This window comes from Lissotriton helveticus, chromosome 4_1, assembly GCF_964261635.1.
Source record: "Lissotriton helveticus chromosome 4_1, aLisHel1.1, whole genome shotgun sequence".
NCBI classification, from domain to species: Eukaryota; Metazoa; Chordata; class Amphibia; order Caudata; family Salamandridae; genus Lissotriton; species Lissotriton helveticus.
The window spans coordinates 1918441110-1918457683 of NC_136063.1; the positions used below are offsets into that span (position 1 = coordinate 1918441110).

Sequence of the window (16574 nt, forward strand, 5' to 3'; positions counted from 1 at the left end):
ACAGTTGTGAGCGCCACTCACTAGGCAACATCATATCCTTCTGAGATTTCGCATATTCCCATTCCCTGTTGTCAATCAGTAGTGAAAAAATATTAACATATTTGTCTGCCCAGATTAACTCCTTCACACTTTGAGATACGTGTTGCGCTAAGCTCTCCCCCCTGGAGGGAATTGCGCCCTCGCCCAGCACCGGCAGTGTTACCTCCTTACCACTTTCGTTAGGCTGTTTAACGTCCACTGTCTTGACCGCCTCACCACCGTTCACTGGACCTGTTTGGGGAGAAATCAGTGCACTCGGAATGCCATTCCCCCCCTAGCCAGCAATATTTGTGCAACCAATCTTTGGGCCTCTGCAGAGGGATCTGCTGCAGCAGGTAAAACTCCCCCAATTCCCAACGAAGGAAGTACCGCCGCTATTTGTGCTGCCAATTCGGGCGGCACTGGTCCCTGTACTGGGGTGACCGGTGAAACGGGTGATGCGGCAGGGATGGTCGCTGGCGTGACTGGTACAGGAGGAGTAACCAGGGGGGCTGGGGCAGTCGGCGGCACGCTAGGCGCTAGTGGCAGACTCACTGGTGGCGCCTGCGGGGCAGGGGCCGGAACACCCCCCGCGGCGGGGGGGATAGTTATTGGCACACTAGGAGCCCCAGGGGGTATATTATGGACTGGACTCGGGACCTCCCACCCTCACCGGATCTGGGGAGGCGACCACCCACTTTCTTAGCTCTAGCACGTTTGGGCGGTGTCTCAAATTCCCCCCTTGGTTTGGGGGGCACCATGGTCCTTTTAGGCCTTCCCGAGGGGCCTGCCTGGGCATCCACTCTCGCTCCTAATTCTGCCACGGTTTTACCCAACTTGTCCACCGTCCCCCATCGTTTGTCAATTGCTGACATCCTGCGCATCATTTTTTGAAACATTAATTCAACACTCTTGTTCCCTGCCCCTCTTCTAGCGGACATGTTGCCCTGCCCCTACGCTACACAATAGGTTCCTTATGAGCACGCCGTGCTCCGTACCTGACCAAGTTGGAGGCTCACGAGCTGGCCGTAGGCACCACGCGACTGTGACAGCGCACCCCAGCTAGCCTGGAGTGTTTAGGCGAGCGAACTCAAGCCCAGCGGCCCGCCAGAAGCAGTGAAATGCAGGCCTGCCCGCGTCCTCGTAGTCCACCGACCACCGCGAGCTCCTCGGCTACACTGGTCCACAATCGGTCTTTAAATTCCGGCGTCCCCCGTGAGCTCCTCGGGTATCTGGTCTGCGCCGGCCTTTGCCCGCAACCTACGATGAGAGAAATGTAAGAACCAAATAGAATCTCAAGAGACACTTAATCAAACCTTGAACAAGGATGCCCCCCGGGCTGGGATAATGTCACGTATAATCAGGGTTAAAGCGATTAAATACAGTAATACAGACTTGTCTCACAAGTATTTTCAGCGTATATATATATATATTCACTGAAAAAACCATAGGTTATAGACCATATATAGTTAGGAATTAGCATTTACAAAACCTTGAAAATTCACTGAAAAAACCATAGGTTAGAGACCATATATAGTTAGCTGGACATTTTATTGACATAAAACCAATGAAATTCCATATATAGTTAGTTGCACTAACTATATATCGCGCACCCGCAATCCACTGCTGATGATGTCATTCATGACATGGTCAGTGACATCACTGATGACATCACTGATGACATCTCAAATGACATCACTGATGACATCACTGATGACATCACTGATGACATCTCAAATGACATCACTGATGACTACATCCAGTGACTGTATAAGTCTGTAAAGTTAAAATATGTCTTACATATTGAAGAATTAGTGGATGTATAAGTGTCTGGACGAAGGATTTAGTAGGTGCATGACTGAATGTATGAGTGAGTGATTAAATGTGTCTCACTGAGTGCATGGGTTAGTGACTAAACTGTCTTAATTTGTGCATCATTATGTCTGTTGTTCTGTAAACTGCTGCATGTGTTGATCAGTAGCTATATGAGTAACTATATGGGTTATTGATTGATTGCCCAAGTATTTGTATGGGAGACTGAGTGTGTGTGTGGCTAGCTGGGAGGTGTGTGACTCTGTGCAGATCAATCTGTACTTGTATCAATGATTGTATAAGAAACTAAGTATGTGTTAGTACATGTTTGAAAATGTAAGGTGCTCTATGTTTAACTGTATAGACAAGAAAATGGAAGTCTCATTGATTCTTTACAGGACTGACTAGGTGTGTAAGTAACTCCATGGATGAGTGGCAGACTGTGAGTGTCTGTATAGGTGTATGAGTGCATATGATAGTGTTGTAAAGATGAGTGATTGTATGTATGAATGATTGTATGGGTGAATGAGTGAAGGTGTGTGTAGACGTAGCAATCAGTGAGTGCGTATGTAGTAACTAGTATTGGTGTGTCAATGGTTTCAAAAATTATACTCTTTTTAACACTGGGTGAAACAGAGGTTATATTAAAATGTGAGGAGATGCATTGTATTGTCACATGAATGATATCATCAGTGATGTGGTCATTGATGTCAAATGAGATGTCATCAGTGATGTCATCAGTGATGTCATTTGAGATGTCATCAGTGATGTCATCAGTGATGTCACTGACCATGTCATGAATGATGTAATATGTGACATCATCAGCAGTGGATTGCGGGTGCGCGATATATAGTTAGTGCAACTAACTATATATGGAATTTCATTGGTTTTATGTCAATAAAATGTCCAGCTAACTATATATGGTCTCTAACCTATGGTTTTTTCAGTGAATTTTCAAGGTTTTGTAAATGCTAATTCCTAACTATATATGGTCTATAACCTATGGTTTTTTCAGTGAATTTTCAAGGTTTTGTAAATGCTAATTCCTAACTATATATGGTCTATAACCTATGGTTTTTTCAGTGAATTTCAATGGTTTTTTAATAGCAAATATCATAAGCTGTCGAATGTCAAGTACGTGGTAAGTAAAAACATTTTCGTGTTTATGCACACTGATCTGCTTTGAATGCTGCCCCCCACCCCTCATTTCTATTAGGAGTACTCTCTCTTTGCAGATAGTGAAGGGTAGTTAACGCAGCCCTTTGCCCCCTTTGTAATCCGTCGTGCCTGCTTCTCTCTCCATTTGATTGATTGTTCTCTTTGGTTCATTCTCTATTTACAAACAAGCACAGAGTCGCAATACTCTGTTTAGTCTTTGCAGATAGCGAAAAACCGTGTAAAAAAACAAAAGGAATCGAGCAAAATCAGTAGGCCACTAATGGGATCTCTTTTTGACCTCGCTAAAATAGAAACATTAGGAACAACCTGTTGAAAATAGCAATGCGTATGTACATAAGCGGCGTTCATTTGTGTTCACAGTACCCCTTGTTGATTGTTTGAATCGAGCATTGAATTGTTCGAAGTTGGTTCTCTTAAGGATCTTCTCTGCCTGCAAACGAGGAAGAATAGGAATATTCTCTCTCCCTTTGCAGATAGTGAAGGGTAGGTAACGCAAGCCTTTAACACGTCGTACCTATTTCATTCCTCATTGATTGATTGATTGTCCGAACATTGACTGTTTGGGAATTAGTTCTTTTTGGAGGTATTCCCTGTTTGCAAATAAACGTAGGAAAATCTTTGCAAGTAGTGAAAGGGTACGTAATGCGGACCTTTCTCCCCCGTTGTAATCTGTCATGCCTATCTACTCCCCACTGATTGATGCACCTGTTTCACCCGGACCATTTACTAGACATACGTCATCTGGCCCGACCAGAGAGCACCCCTAGTGAAAAGGACATATGCAATAATAACGAAGTGATCACTGTATCCTGTTAACAGAAACTTTAGCATGAAACAACCTGGAAAGAAAAGAATAGGAAAACGAAAATCAGTAGGCCACTGATGAACATGAACTTTTATTAAACAACGAACAAAGAAACGATAACATAACGTAATGATAAAACCTGTTAATGTCCTAGAAACAAGAAAACGTTAAAATATGCCATTGGTGAGAGACCAGAAAAACAGTAAGAGAAACCAAATCACCCCTCGCTGTCCCACCGCCTGCCACGCCAAAAAAATCGATAGACTAGGGAAAATGCAAGTCAGTAGAACATCCGCCCCCACTCTGGAAACTTCCAAGGTGGAGCAGGGTTCCGGCTACGCCCAGCCGGGAGCAGCCCATATAAGGCAGGTCCTGCTGCCACGCCTCGGCCAGGAGATCCTAACGTAGGGTGTAGCCGGAGGAGAGGCCGAGACCAGCGGGACCCGGCCAGGGGATTGCCTTTACAACGCTGAACAGTTGCAGGGGGGGGGGAATGTCTCCTCGACCCTCCCCTCTCTCTCCCAGTCCGGCCGCGGTGGCCCTTGAGAGTTGCAGGTAGTCCCGCCACATGCTCTTCCGGTCCGGCCACCAACGGTCGGGGGGCCGAGGCCGACGGGATCCGGCTGCAGCCGATAAACCAAGAAACCCGTTCATGGGGCCAGAGCCAGGGGCGTCCGGCCGACATCTACCGGAAGCCCGGCCCGAAGACGGACGGGACACTTCTTCTTTCTTGTATAATTGCTGCAACAACCCTGGGGGGGGATGTCTTGCACATGCCTCCGACCCCCCCCCCCTCGTCCTCATCGCCTGGTCCGGCCATAACAAATATCAAGCGAGACGCCGTGGGGTGCACTGGGAGGGAGAGACGGTGCGAACAGGCCTCTCCCGCCTCCCCAGTGGAGGCTTCCCAGCTGCACCCTCAGCGCTCCAGGCGCCCGGAAAAGAGTTCTTCCACTGTGGCCATGCTGCAACGTCTCGCCCGGCAGGGTGGAGCCCGTCCGCTCATTTGACCCCGCGATCGCCAGTAGCTACCGAACTCTCAAAATGGCGGTCGACCTGGCAAGAGCGGGCCCAGCATAAAGAAATGGCCCGGTCACTGGTTGACTCCACCACCGTAGTCCTCCACGACCTTGAAGATTCTAGAGGAGCCGCGGGAGTCTCCGACCCCCGATGGGGTATGACTGCCATGATCACCCGTGGAGTGACGAAACTGTATTCGCGGGACGTCGGCGCCAGCCTCACTTTGAATTACTAGAATCCTGCAGACCTCACTTCCGGTAAAAGCACAGTGTGACCCGGTAGGAAAAATTGTTGCACCCCCTCCCCTTTTTGACTGATAGTTCAAACCACCGATCCTTTCCTTTGCCCTTTTAACGGAACTTTGGACTGCCTCCCCCTCTTTTACATTTTCTAGAGAAAACAAAACATTAACCACTACATTAGCATAGCAGTTGACACCAGAACTGTTTTCAAATTGAAAACCAACAACATCTTCAACAGAATCCTTTTTGTTTCTGCTGTGACCCTGCTACAGCACAGGCATTGTCCCCAGCAGTAATTCTGCAATGCCGGTAAGAATAGCTGTGGTGCCTACTGGACTCACTCACCCCCGCGGCGCCCCACGCCGTTATGTGCTGGGCGGCAACTTGCTAGACATCACTTTAGTGCCATCTAGATTTCAGCGCGTTCTGCTGCCTTGGAACTATTCGCACAACAGACCGCTACTGACAAGAATATTTCATTATTGGTGCTGTCAATTTCAATAAATCTATTGGATAATTCAAAAGAAATTGCCACGGTCTCTTCGTTGTTTAAATGTTTTTACTGTTTTTGTTTTGTTGTATATATTTATATGTTATTAAAGTTTTATATTCCTACTACTTTGTTGGAGTGCTATATATTTTTAATGTGAGACATAATTGTAAAAACTTTGATGTACAAAGAGTCATTCCTGGAATCTTCCGCTTCAGGCTCGATCCCCTCCCCAATCACAATACAGGATAGTTTTCAGATAGTAGGAACACGTGTGGTGTGACGGATCTCATCGGGTGTGGGCCTTGATCTACTATAACTCCTTTGAAGAGGGGTGATTCTTTACAGCTGAGGCCATAAACTACATCTGCAGGGCTAGCTGATAGCCTGGACAATCGGACACAGAGGAAGAGGAGTGTCAGAGGGTGCGGTAGTGAATAGGGCGAAAGGGAGGTGTCGGGCGGGCACAGAGTGTGATTCTCAGGGAAGAGCAGCGCAGATGGGGGGAGGTTTATTGCCCATGCATAAGACAGAGAGCGGGGGTGACCAGTGCCTGGGGAAGATGCTTGCGAGGGTGAGGAGCCATGCTACGAATCGACAGCGTGCAGAGAGTGGGTCTGGTCAAGACATCTAAAATGGCTGCCGTGCACGACAAAAGTGTGGCATTTCAAAAAAGGCAAGATGGCGCAGACAATGTTTTTCAACACTTCCTCATTTCCTTCGAATCGAACGTTAACAGACGTTGGGGCATATTACCAAAGTTAAGCGATATTTATCGCTAACGATGCTTACCAACGAATTTTTTACCGCTAAGCATCGTCAGAAATTATCAAAGATAAACCTTGCTATTATCAAGGTTTATCACAAATGCGATAATAAACGGCCGCAATGCATGAATATCGCTAAAAACTCAGCGATATTCATACATTACCGAGCTATGCTCTTAGCCATGTTATCCACCTCCCATTGGATAACATGGCTAAGAACTGCTCAGGGCAGGTGTTACTTTTTGGAGATATTCGCGCTTAGCGCGAATATCTCCAAAAGTTGGTAATAGGAGATAGATATCTTGCATGTTGTAATGCAAGTTATTGTGGTATATGGAACTCATACCATAATCTCTCAGGAAAGCAGAAACTGATCCTTTTGGGACCGCCTAAAAAGGCCTAGGGGGTGAGGAGTACTCTACTTTGCCCCCTTTTCACGTTCCGAACTATTTTATTTTACTCTCTTCTGTAATTACACAAAATAGCACCGATAAGATGCATCGGAGACACACAGTGAGAGAAAGGAGGCCGGAGATGAAGAAGAGATGTCAAATACACATTGGAGATAATATAGTGGCAGAAGGGAAGTAAATATGAGTAAACTTACCATGTAACATAAAAATGTTGCACTCTATACTATAAGTCTCATTTTATACTACAATCACTTCGCTACAACCTCATAAATTAAAAATGAATAATGTCTCAAACAATTTTTGATTTCTAAATATAAATTTATTCTTCAGAATTTTCTAAATTTGAAAGAACTAGTAACATGTCCTCATCAGCAATGTCCTCATGAAAAGTCTGCAATAATGATTCTTGTAACTCTATCGTCTCCAAACACTCGATAAATTCGCCATCAAGAGATTGATCAAAAAAATCATTCAAGTCATCTCCTCCTTCTGACAATATTTCATTATTGGTGCTGTCAATTTCAATCAATGTAGTGGAATCATTCAAGTCATCTCCTCGTGACAATATTTCATTATTGGTGCTCTCAATTTCAATCAATGTAGTGGAATCATTCAGGTCATCTCCTCCTTGTGACAATATTTCATTATTGGTGCTGTCCATTTCAATCAATCTAATGGAATCATACAAGTCATCTCCTCCTTGTGACAATATTTCATTATTGCTGCTCTCAATTTCAATCAACGTAGTGGAATCATTCAAGTCATCTCCTTGTGACAATATTTCATTCTTGGTGCTGTCCATTTCAATCAATCTAATGGAATCATACAAGTCATGTCCTCCTTGTGACAATGTTTCATTATTGGTGCTCTCAATTTCAATCAATGTAGTGGACAATTCAAAAGAAATTGCCACGGTCTCTTCATTGTGAGCCATTTTATTTTGAAATTGCTTGCTGTAAATTGCAGAAAAAAATAATCACTTTCATTTATCGTTTTTAGTAATACATAATATAAAACTAACTTTATCAAGTATTTAGTATAACAGAAGGACTGCAAATAAATAACAGAAAACATTTTTCAAATTATCTTCAAGTGTACAACATAGTTCCCCTTACAAATTAGCAACTCACCTTTTCAAAAGTAGGAAAAGTGTTAGTACTGTGTAAATCAAACACCAGAAATTCACCACCAAAAATTCCTCACAAATGTACCTCAGACAGTAGTATCACAAAATGGCTGTGGTTTCCTCTCATTTGACATATATACATAACCAATTAACTTTCATCACACACAAATACAAAACCAAAGTAACATTTTAATTGGTTCTAAATTTCAACACTTTCAAATGTGTTTTCCCCACGCAATTTTCCATAGGACATTTACATACGTCTACAGCCTGAATGGCTGAACGGAATTACACCAAACTTGGCAAAATGGTACATCAAACCTAAGAGGTCAGGAAGGATCTACTATGCCCCCTTATGGTCATTTCCCCCTTCGCTTTGGCCTCCTCTTGTCTCTCAATCCTACCGAGAGACAAGATGGCGGCCGCTACGGACTGTTTGGAATGTTGACAGACGCCGGAGAACCAATCAGCTTCGCAAAGCTCCGTAACGCGAAAAGTACGCGAAGCGGAGCGCTGTTACAGATATATATCTTTTTTTGAACGTTAATTTCTCAAAATCCACTGGAGCACATATATTGAGACCTAGCAAAGGCACATCGGGCTACCAGTCCCTAATATTTTACCAAGTTTCGTGCAAATCCATTCAGCCGTTCGATTATTATTATTATTTTTTTTTTTTGCCCCGCGGGGCCCTTTTAAAACCTCCACATCAAACCTAGGGGGTCAGCGAGGATCTACTATTCCCCCTTATGGTCATTTGCCCCTTCGCTTTCGCCTCCTCTTGTCTCTCGATCCTACCGAGAGACAAGATGGCGGCCGCTACGGACTATTTGGAATGTTGACAGACGCCGGAGAACCAATCAGCTTCGCTTCACAAAGCTCCGTTGCGCGAAAAGTCCGCGTCCTGGGCCGCTGCCCAGTCCGCTGTTACAGATATATATCTTTTTTTAAACGTTAATTTCTCAAAATCCACTGCAGCACATATATTGAGACCTACAAAAGGCACATCGGGCTACCAGTCCCTACAATTTTGCCAAGTTTCGTGCAAATCCATTCAGCCGTTCGGGCTAAAAGTGAGGCCAACCGCCCTATGGAAATTAACATGGGAAAAACGCGTTTTGGGACCCCCCTTTTTTCTCGGCCCCCCCTTGACGAACCCCCCCAAAATTTTCAGGGGCTGCTCAGAAACAAAATGTGCCATTTTCCTGAAAATTTCAGCCAATTCCGTCCACAAACGCCAAAGTTATTAGACATAGAATTTTCAAAAAACCCATAGAGAAAAAATCCTAACTATATATACCTACTGGCGACCGCCAGTAGGTAATATATATATATATATATATATATATATATATATATATATATAACCCACAATGATAACAATTTTGGCTTTAACTGTGATTTATTGTTCAAAACACCTTTTGTCTCAAAGTCCCTGCTTCACACCACTTCAGCTCGAGATCAATTGCCAATTCGTACACTCTAGAACAAACTGCTTAACCTCAATTGTAACCTTCCCAATTGCCTGCAATTAACAGCCCCAACAAACTGCTTCAGCAGTCGATTTCTTATTTATACACACTTTAGTCTCCCATCCGCTAGCTGCCCTAGCTGACCGTGCTTCGCTTTGTTTTTAAAATTACCAAGCCTGGTTGTGAACACGCAACCTTCCGATCTGGAGTCAGACGCGCTACCGTTGCGCAACGAGATGAGCTGTGTGACCAACCTGCCGGTAAACCACCGCCGTCCCCGTTTTGTGCGGCAGACCCTGAGCCCATGCACCGCCCTTCGCCCGCCCCGCACAATACCTCGTGTCCCGCTGGCTGGCTCTCGCGACTCGGCGTTACCACCGCCGTCCTGCTTTGGCCGCACGACACCTCATCAGAATATTCCCCGCGGGATCTTGGCCACCTCGACCACGGAGAGGCTTCCGCTCGGCTTGTTCGGTCTTGGCCACCTCGACCACGGAGAGGCTTCCGCTCGGCTTGTTCAGTATCCGCACCGGCCGCTCCAAAGGACCCGCGCCGCTTCCCACTGGACCCTCGACACCTGAAACAGAAAAAAGAAAATTAGTGTGCCCACCGCGGGGCAAGGAGCGAGCCTGGGGAGCGCGGGCACAAAGAGGCCGCTTCCCGCGCTCCCCAGGCTCTTGAACCCCACAGCTGGCACGGTCCTGCCCCCTTGCCCCGGAAGCGCAAAACTGCTTCCGGGGCAAGGCGGGACGCGTGCCCAATCAGGACTGGGCAAGGGGAGGGGCCGGGCACAGCCATGTGTGCGTGGGGGCCGAGCGGCCCCCACTTTACTGGATGAGCGGTGCCCCAGGGGACAGCTGCAACGTGGAGTTTTCTGGCTTGACGATTAACAAGTTTAGTGCTGAGACCATGGTACAGAACCCTACAGTGTCTGCTAGGGGTTTCTAGGTCCGATCTGGGGGTCATGCTAATTCTAGATGCTGCAGAGCACAAGAAGCCCACAGGTTGCTTCTCTCTAAGGAGGAGGGGAATCTGAGGTGGGCTGACGGCGCCAGGATAGAACCGGTTTGGTGATAGGCCAGACAGCGTAACAGATGGATTGATCTGGGCAGAGGAAAGTGCAGCTGCTACGCATAGATGACATGGTACACCACTCACTTTGTACTCTGACAGGCACGCCGCACAACTTGCTCTCACACTGGCACAACTCTCATCTTGAATTCACAGGCACAGCATTCACCCAGCATTCACACAGGTACTAGCGCTGGCCACTGTAATTAAGAAGCATGTATTCAATCAAATATAACTTTATTCGATTGTTTAAAAGCAATCGTAAAAGTGTACATAAAAAACATTTCATAAAAGCATAAATAACAAAAGTTTCAGTTCCCTGAAACTTTTGTTATTTATGCTTTTATGAAATGTTTTTTATGTACACTTTTATGATTGCTTTTAAACAATCGAATAAAGTTATGTTTGAAGCATGTATTCAAAGAGGAGCTAATATGATGAACATGTGTCACACCCTCTACAAGTTAGGACAATCACAGAGAGGGATGCTGCTCGTGCAATTTCTTCATGCTGATGTAGTATTAAGGCCTCAGACCTATACTGGAGTACTGGCACTGAATGTCCTTTTTGAGAAAAAGACAAGTTCACAATGCTCACTCTGGTAAAAATCCCCTGCTCTCTAGACTTTAGAGACTGAATGGTACATCTGACTTGCAGGATGCACACTTTAGTAAACCAATCCTGTTTTCTCACAAATCCTATGTGCTGTACACAGAGGGGTCGTAACATTTTCAGTATGCTGTGCTGCTCTTCGACCTTACCTCTGCTCCCCATGCTTTGATGAAAGTGATGGAAATGTTCGCAACTGGTCGTTGGAGGTCAAGGGTGTATGTATTTGCATACTTTGATGACTGACTGCTTAAGACTAGTTCGCTGCATGAATTTCAGATGTGTTTAAGGTTTTCCATCCGCGAGTCAGGTAAGTATCCATCAGACAAAGTATTACCGAAGGTAAGTGATTTTTTTCATTTTGTGACTTAGCTGATATTCTAGAACCACTCCTGAATTTCTACTTTCCTAACATCAAGATAATCAAATGATTGGGACGGAGTTAATGACTTCATTTGGGCTACTTCAAGGTGGGTTAAGTTTGGTTAGCTCTGCCAATTCATCAGAATCAGTATGTCCCTCGTACCCGCTCCAGAAATATTCTTTTAGGCCCTGACTGTATCATATATGAAATCCTAAAAGACACTGGGTAATAATGCCCCTTAACCGAACTCCTTAATTTATAAGTGAAGTCAGTTATTCGCAGTATGTATTTTATCCTATTTATTTGAATACCAATGACATGTAAAATGCCAAGTCAATCTGCTCACATGGACCACATAAAACTAACATGAGAAACCAAGTTGGTGGGTGGGGTGGGGGGGGGGGTAGGGGGTGCGGTCACAGAATGTAAAGTGCAAAAGAATGTTTTGCAAGTTCTGAAACATCTTTCCCCATGCTTTTCACCCCCACCTTTCCTCAGCTTGACTGTACAGATAAAAATAAACGTGTTAAAGGAATAAGATAGTCCATAAGTGCTGTTTATGCTTTGATTGTTTGATAAGGCATTGTCCGCATTCTCTTCTAATATCCATTTTTTTATTCTCTTCTAGAATGTCCTGATTGTAGAAGTAAGTGATGCATTACATTTTTATGAGTAGTATTTTGGCGTATTTGAATGTGAAACATCTGCCAGAAGCGATACTGTTAGGCGGTAATGGCCTTGGAACTTATTGGAACACATTGATTGTTATAATTATTTTTCCGTCTGATGGTGGGAAAGAAGTCTCTTCACAGTAGTTAACATGAATCACACTCTTGAGAATTTAAGTCCAATCTCGAACATCCTATTTGTGCTTATGATCCAGAGAATTATTTATTAATTTATACAATTTCTAAAGCGCACTACCACCTAACAGGCATCTTGGCGCTAGTAACTCCGAGACCATATCAACACAGGAGGGGTCAATGCGCAGGCCTAGTTCTTAGGGAATAGCCAGGTTTTAAGGTTCTTTCTGAACGCAAGCAGCTCCTTGTTATGCCGCAGTTCAAGAGGTAAAGTGTTCCACAGTCTGGCTGCAGCCACCCCAAATGTTCTGTCCCCTGCTCTAACTTTGTTGAAGCGTGGTACTTTAATTGACATTCCTCCCGACGAGCGGAGCTCTCTGCCCGAACGTGCCACTCAAACATTTGCTGAAAAGAAGTTGGTCCTTTTCCATGCAAGGCTTTGAATACTAGACACAGAGATTTAAATTTAATTCTCTGTGTCACGGGCAACCAGTGCAACTCCGTCAGTGCTCCAGAGGCAGAGGTCCGCAACTAATCAGTCTTGACTGCATGTTCAGGCTAGAATTCTGAAGAATGTGTCTAATGGGAGCCTTACCTTTGGACCTGGATCTTTGAGCCTTGACCACTATTTTGTGCTGAGAAGGCTTCAGAAAGTGGCAAGAGAAAGTGAAACAGTGAACAATTTGATGGTTTTGTTAACAGGAGGGGTATGGAGAGGCATTGTCCTCTAAAATTTTATTTTTAGATGAGTTCAACAGCGAAAAGATGGCAAGAGCATCTAAATTGGTCTATAGCAAAGTCTACATTTTTGGTTTATCGAAATCGTATTACACATATGTGAAGAGTTATGCACTAGCTATTGTAGCGTCCTCCGCAGCCCGGGAGCATTTAACCGCTTAACCGTGGCGCAGTTCCGCCGCGGTGCGGCGGTTTAGCGGGTGGGCGGGGCCGCAGCGGCCAACGGACATGCGCAGCATTACGAAGGGAGTGCGCATGACGGCCGTTGGCCTACAGAAGCACGCAAGGGGATAACAGACCATGCCACACACGGAGCTCTGGTTTTCAAATTTTTTTTTTCTTCAGGATAAAACCATTAACTGAATGCACTGTGTCACAGACTTTATTAACCACACCCAAAAGATTACGTAGTACTTGAAAGTAGTCTTCCAAGAATCTATAGAGGCCTCATATGCACAAATACAGGACACACCATCTCCCCCTTTGTTTAAATAAAAAGTATGAACAAATGTATAAAAGTATACTCAAGTATACGCATTATTCCTCTGAGTCATCAAGGTGCTCGCACCAGTCTTCCATATCTTGTTGCACAAGGTAAATGAGGTATGCCTTTATCTGGCATCAGTAGAGAAGTCGGATGCTTGACTTGGGCACTCAGGTGGACTTGCCCCACTCATGAGGTCTGGAGCTGACGCACATCGAGGCAAATGCTTAAAGTGTGACAAGTCTCTGGTTATGGATTTTCAAGGTCATTGATCAGTTGCCAGGTTTCCTTTGCTCACCCCAACTCTTAGCGTTTCAGCTTCAAATGAAGCGTCCGTCTTACATGTCTGTTTTTGCTTAACAAAAAACTGTCTCCTTTCTTGAAGATCGTGCCTCGAACACCTTGGCGTGTATCCGCATAACCCTCCATTTTGCATTTGTGAGAGGTGTCTGAGACATGAATCTCATCAGGGTCTATTGACCATCTGGTGGTCCATTGTGGTATCTTCGTTCCAAGAGCTCTCCCAAACAGCAATGTGGCAGGACTTTCTCCTGTAATAGAATGTGGAATGGAACAGTAGGCACAGAAGGCTGGGCGTAAAGCTGACTTTAGGTCAATTTCTTCCAGTGCGGCACAGTGAACCACCCTTTTCAAAGTACTCCTAAATAGTTCAACAATGCCATTTGCTTGTAGCCAGAGAGATGTACCTTTCTGATGTTTGATGATCAAAGGCTTAAGATATCTTTGAACTCTGCTATTGAAGGGTGGACCGTTTTCAGATTTGAGAGTGGAAGGAAACCCCATGCTGTGAAAATGTAATCCGGCTTCTTGATGACTGTCATGTTATGAGTACTCGTCGGCAACTACCTTGGGATGATGTCCATTATTGAAGAGTCTGAATAAATCAACCGCAGTCCTCTCCCAGACCCGCTTAATGAGATCAGACATATTCAGTGGGTGCTGAGTTGTTTTTGGCAACACAGTTGCACAGATGACAAGCTTTCAGTTGCCTTTCAACTCGTTCATCAAGGCATGGGAACCACACTCCATCCATGAGGGCTCTTTAGTGGCAGCAATGCCACTATGTCCTTTGTGTGCCAGTTAAATAACTTGTTGACTCAAGCTTTCAGGAATAACTATTCCTGCCCTTTTTAGTAAGACCCCATTCATGTTTAACAGAAAGTTCTTCTTGTACATTCTTGAATTTCTGGTACTCAACATCATCTGTAAGAGGTAGAGTATGTTTCCTCCATGATTGCGTGGCAATGATTTCTTTAAGCTTGAGCATGTCTTTGTCAGTACAAGTAGCTGTCAGAATTTGTTCAATAGAAAGAGCTACAGGAGCGCTTAACCTTACTAGAATATTGATGTAGGCCTAAGCCACTTTGGACGATCACCTATGATGCTGTAATGGCACTCGTGAAAAATAGTCTGCTGTTTTTTGATCCTTTCCTGGTTTTTTTGCACAATCGTGCAATCAAGCTCCTGCTGATGCAACCCCCACCTCATGATGGCAAGGGGGTATCTTGGCTTTCAGATTTCCCAAAATGGTGAGCACCGCCTGTTGATTCGTGATAAGAGTAAAATGCTTTCAATACTTAAATACATGGAAGTGTCCACACGCCCATACTACTGCTAAGCTTTCTTTCTCCGGTTGAGAATAAGGACCTTCTGAGATGGACTCCTGCTACCATAGGCCACATTGTGTCTCTGAGCATCGGGCTGTCCATTGTTTTGAGCAAGGATCACGCCCAACCCCACAGGGCGTTACATTTTCCATAATTTCTGTATGAAATTTTGGCTCAAAGTAAGCCATTTCAGTTGCATTTTCAATTATGTGTTGTATTTTCTTGATATTTTATTCACATTCAGAGTACCCTTGAAACGTAATATCTCGCTTTGTTAGTTCTCTTAGAGGTGTACTCACGGAGGCAAAATCACGAATGTACCTGGAGCAGTAGCTGCCAATGCTTAAGAAGGATCATAGCATGGTCACATCTTCTGAAGGGCAAGTAGACAACAATGATGTACCTTTTCGGGGTCAGGAGTCATACCCTTTTCAGGGAAAATATGCCCAAAAAATTTCAGTTTTTATGAAACTCGCACTTCTCTGCATTTAGTGTGAGACCTGCATCAGCAAGCAAACAGCTTACTTGAGTGAGTGGTTTATCATGTTCCTTTTGTGTATCCCCAAACACCAATCTATCATCACTTTAGTTAAAAGCATATGTGACAGGCTGTTTTATTCGATGAATGACATCTTGAAAGATTTCTGCAGCTATGACACACCAAAACTGAGTTTTTTTTTAAATATCTGAATAAACAAGCATGGGTTGAAAAATAGTAATGTACCTACAGTTTTTTTTCCAGTTCATGTTGATGGTAGCCTTTGTTTAAATCAAGGCGGGAGAACACTTTAGCGCCATACAGCTGCATGATCATGTCTGCAATGTGTAGATCTGGATGTCTTTCTTTTTCGATTGCTTTGTTGACCTGTCGCATGTCAACACAAATGGGCACTGAAGCACCAGCGTTCTTTTAAAAAAAAATTTTTTTTTAAGTCTCGACCTGCCAATGCGCTTGCGCATTGCAGCTGTCGAGACATATAGAGGTGCAACAGGAAAGCTTACCAAGAGGGCTTTGGCAGGCGGATTACGCACAGTGAGAATGCATCACCCCATCCCTCAATGTCCTGTTTTGGTAACAAAAATCAGCAATAAGTAGAGGGCAACGCACCCTTTATACTGCTGAGCCCCGGTGCCACTGCACCTGCTTCACTCCTGATAGCAATGCCTCTGGGTACTGCACACAGTGCATATTGCGATCCCACGTGAAATAGATTGGGAACACATTGCTAAATCCGTAAACATATACAGTGAAAGGGAATTATTTACAAAAGGTTTGTGCAGGGGCTCAGCTTTTAGTGTGCTGGAATTAAAATGCACGAGGGATTGTTTTACAACACAAAAGAATAAATGCATAGACGTATAATCCTCCTCTCATAAATGCAGTCTCTATCTATCTATCTATCGCCCTCACACTATCTATCTATCGCCGTCACACTATCTATCGCCCTCAAACTATCTATCCATCGCCCTCATACTATCTCTCTATCGCCCTCACTCTATCTATCGGCCTCACTCTATCTATTTATCTATCTA

The 16574-nt window shown here is 44.5% G+C and overlaps 1 protein-coding gene across 1 annotated transcript in view; it reads left to right on the forward strand.

Moving 5' to 3' along the window:
• Positions 1–16574, forward strand: part of LOC144829431 (hypoxanthine-guanine phosphoribosyltransferase) — an 887535-nt gene that overhangs the window by 498997 nt on the left and 371964 nt on the right. Inside the window, exon 5 of the mRNA XM_078688569.1 lies at positions 12017–12034. Coding sequence (XP_078544695.1) covers positions 12017–12034 — 18 coding nt within the window. The remainder of the gene's footprint in view (positions 1–12016; positions 12035–16574) is intronic.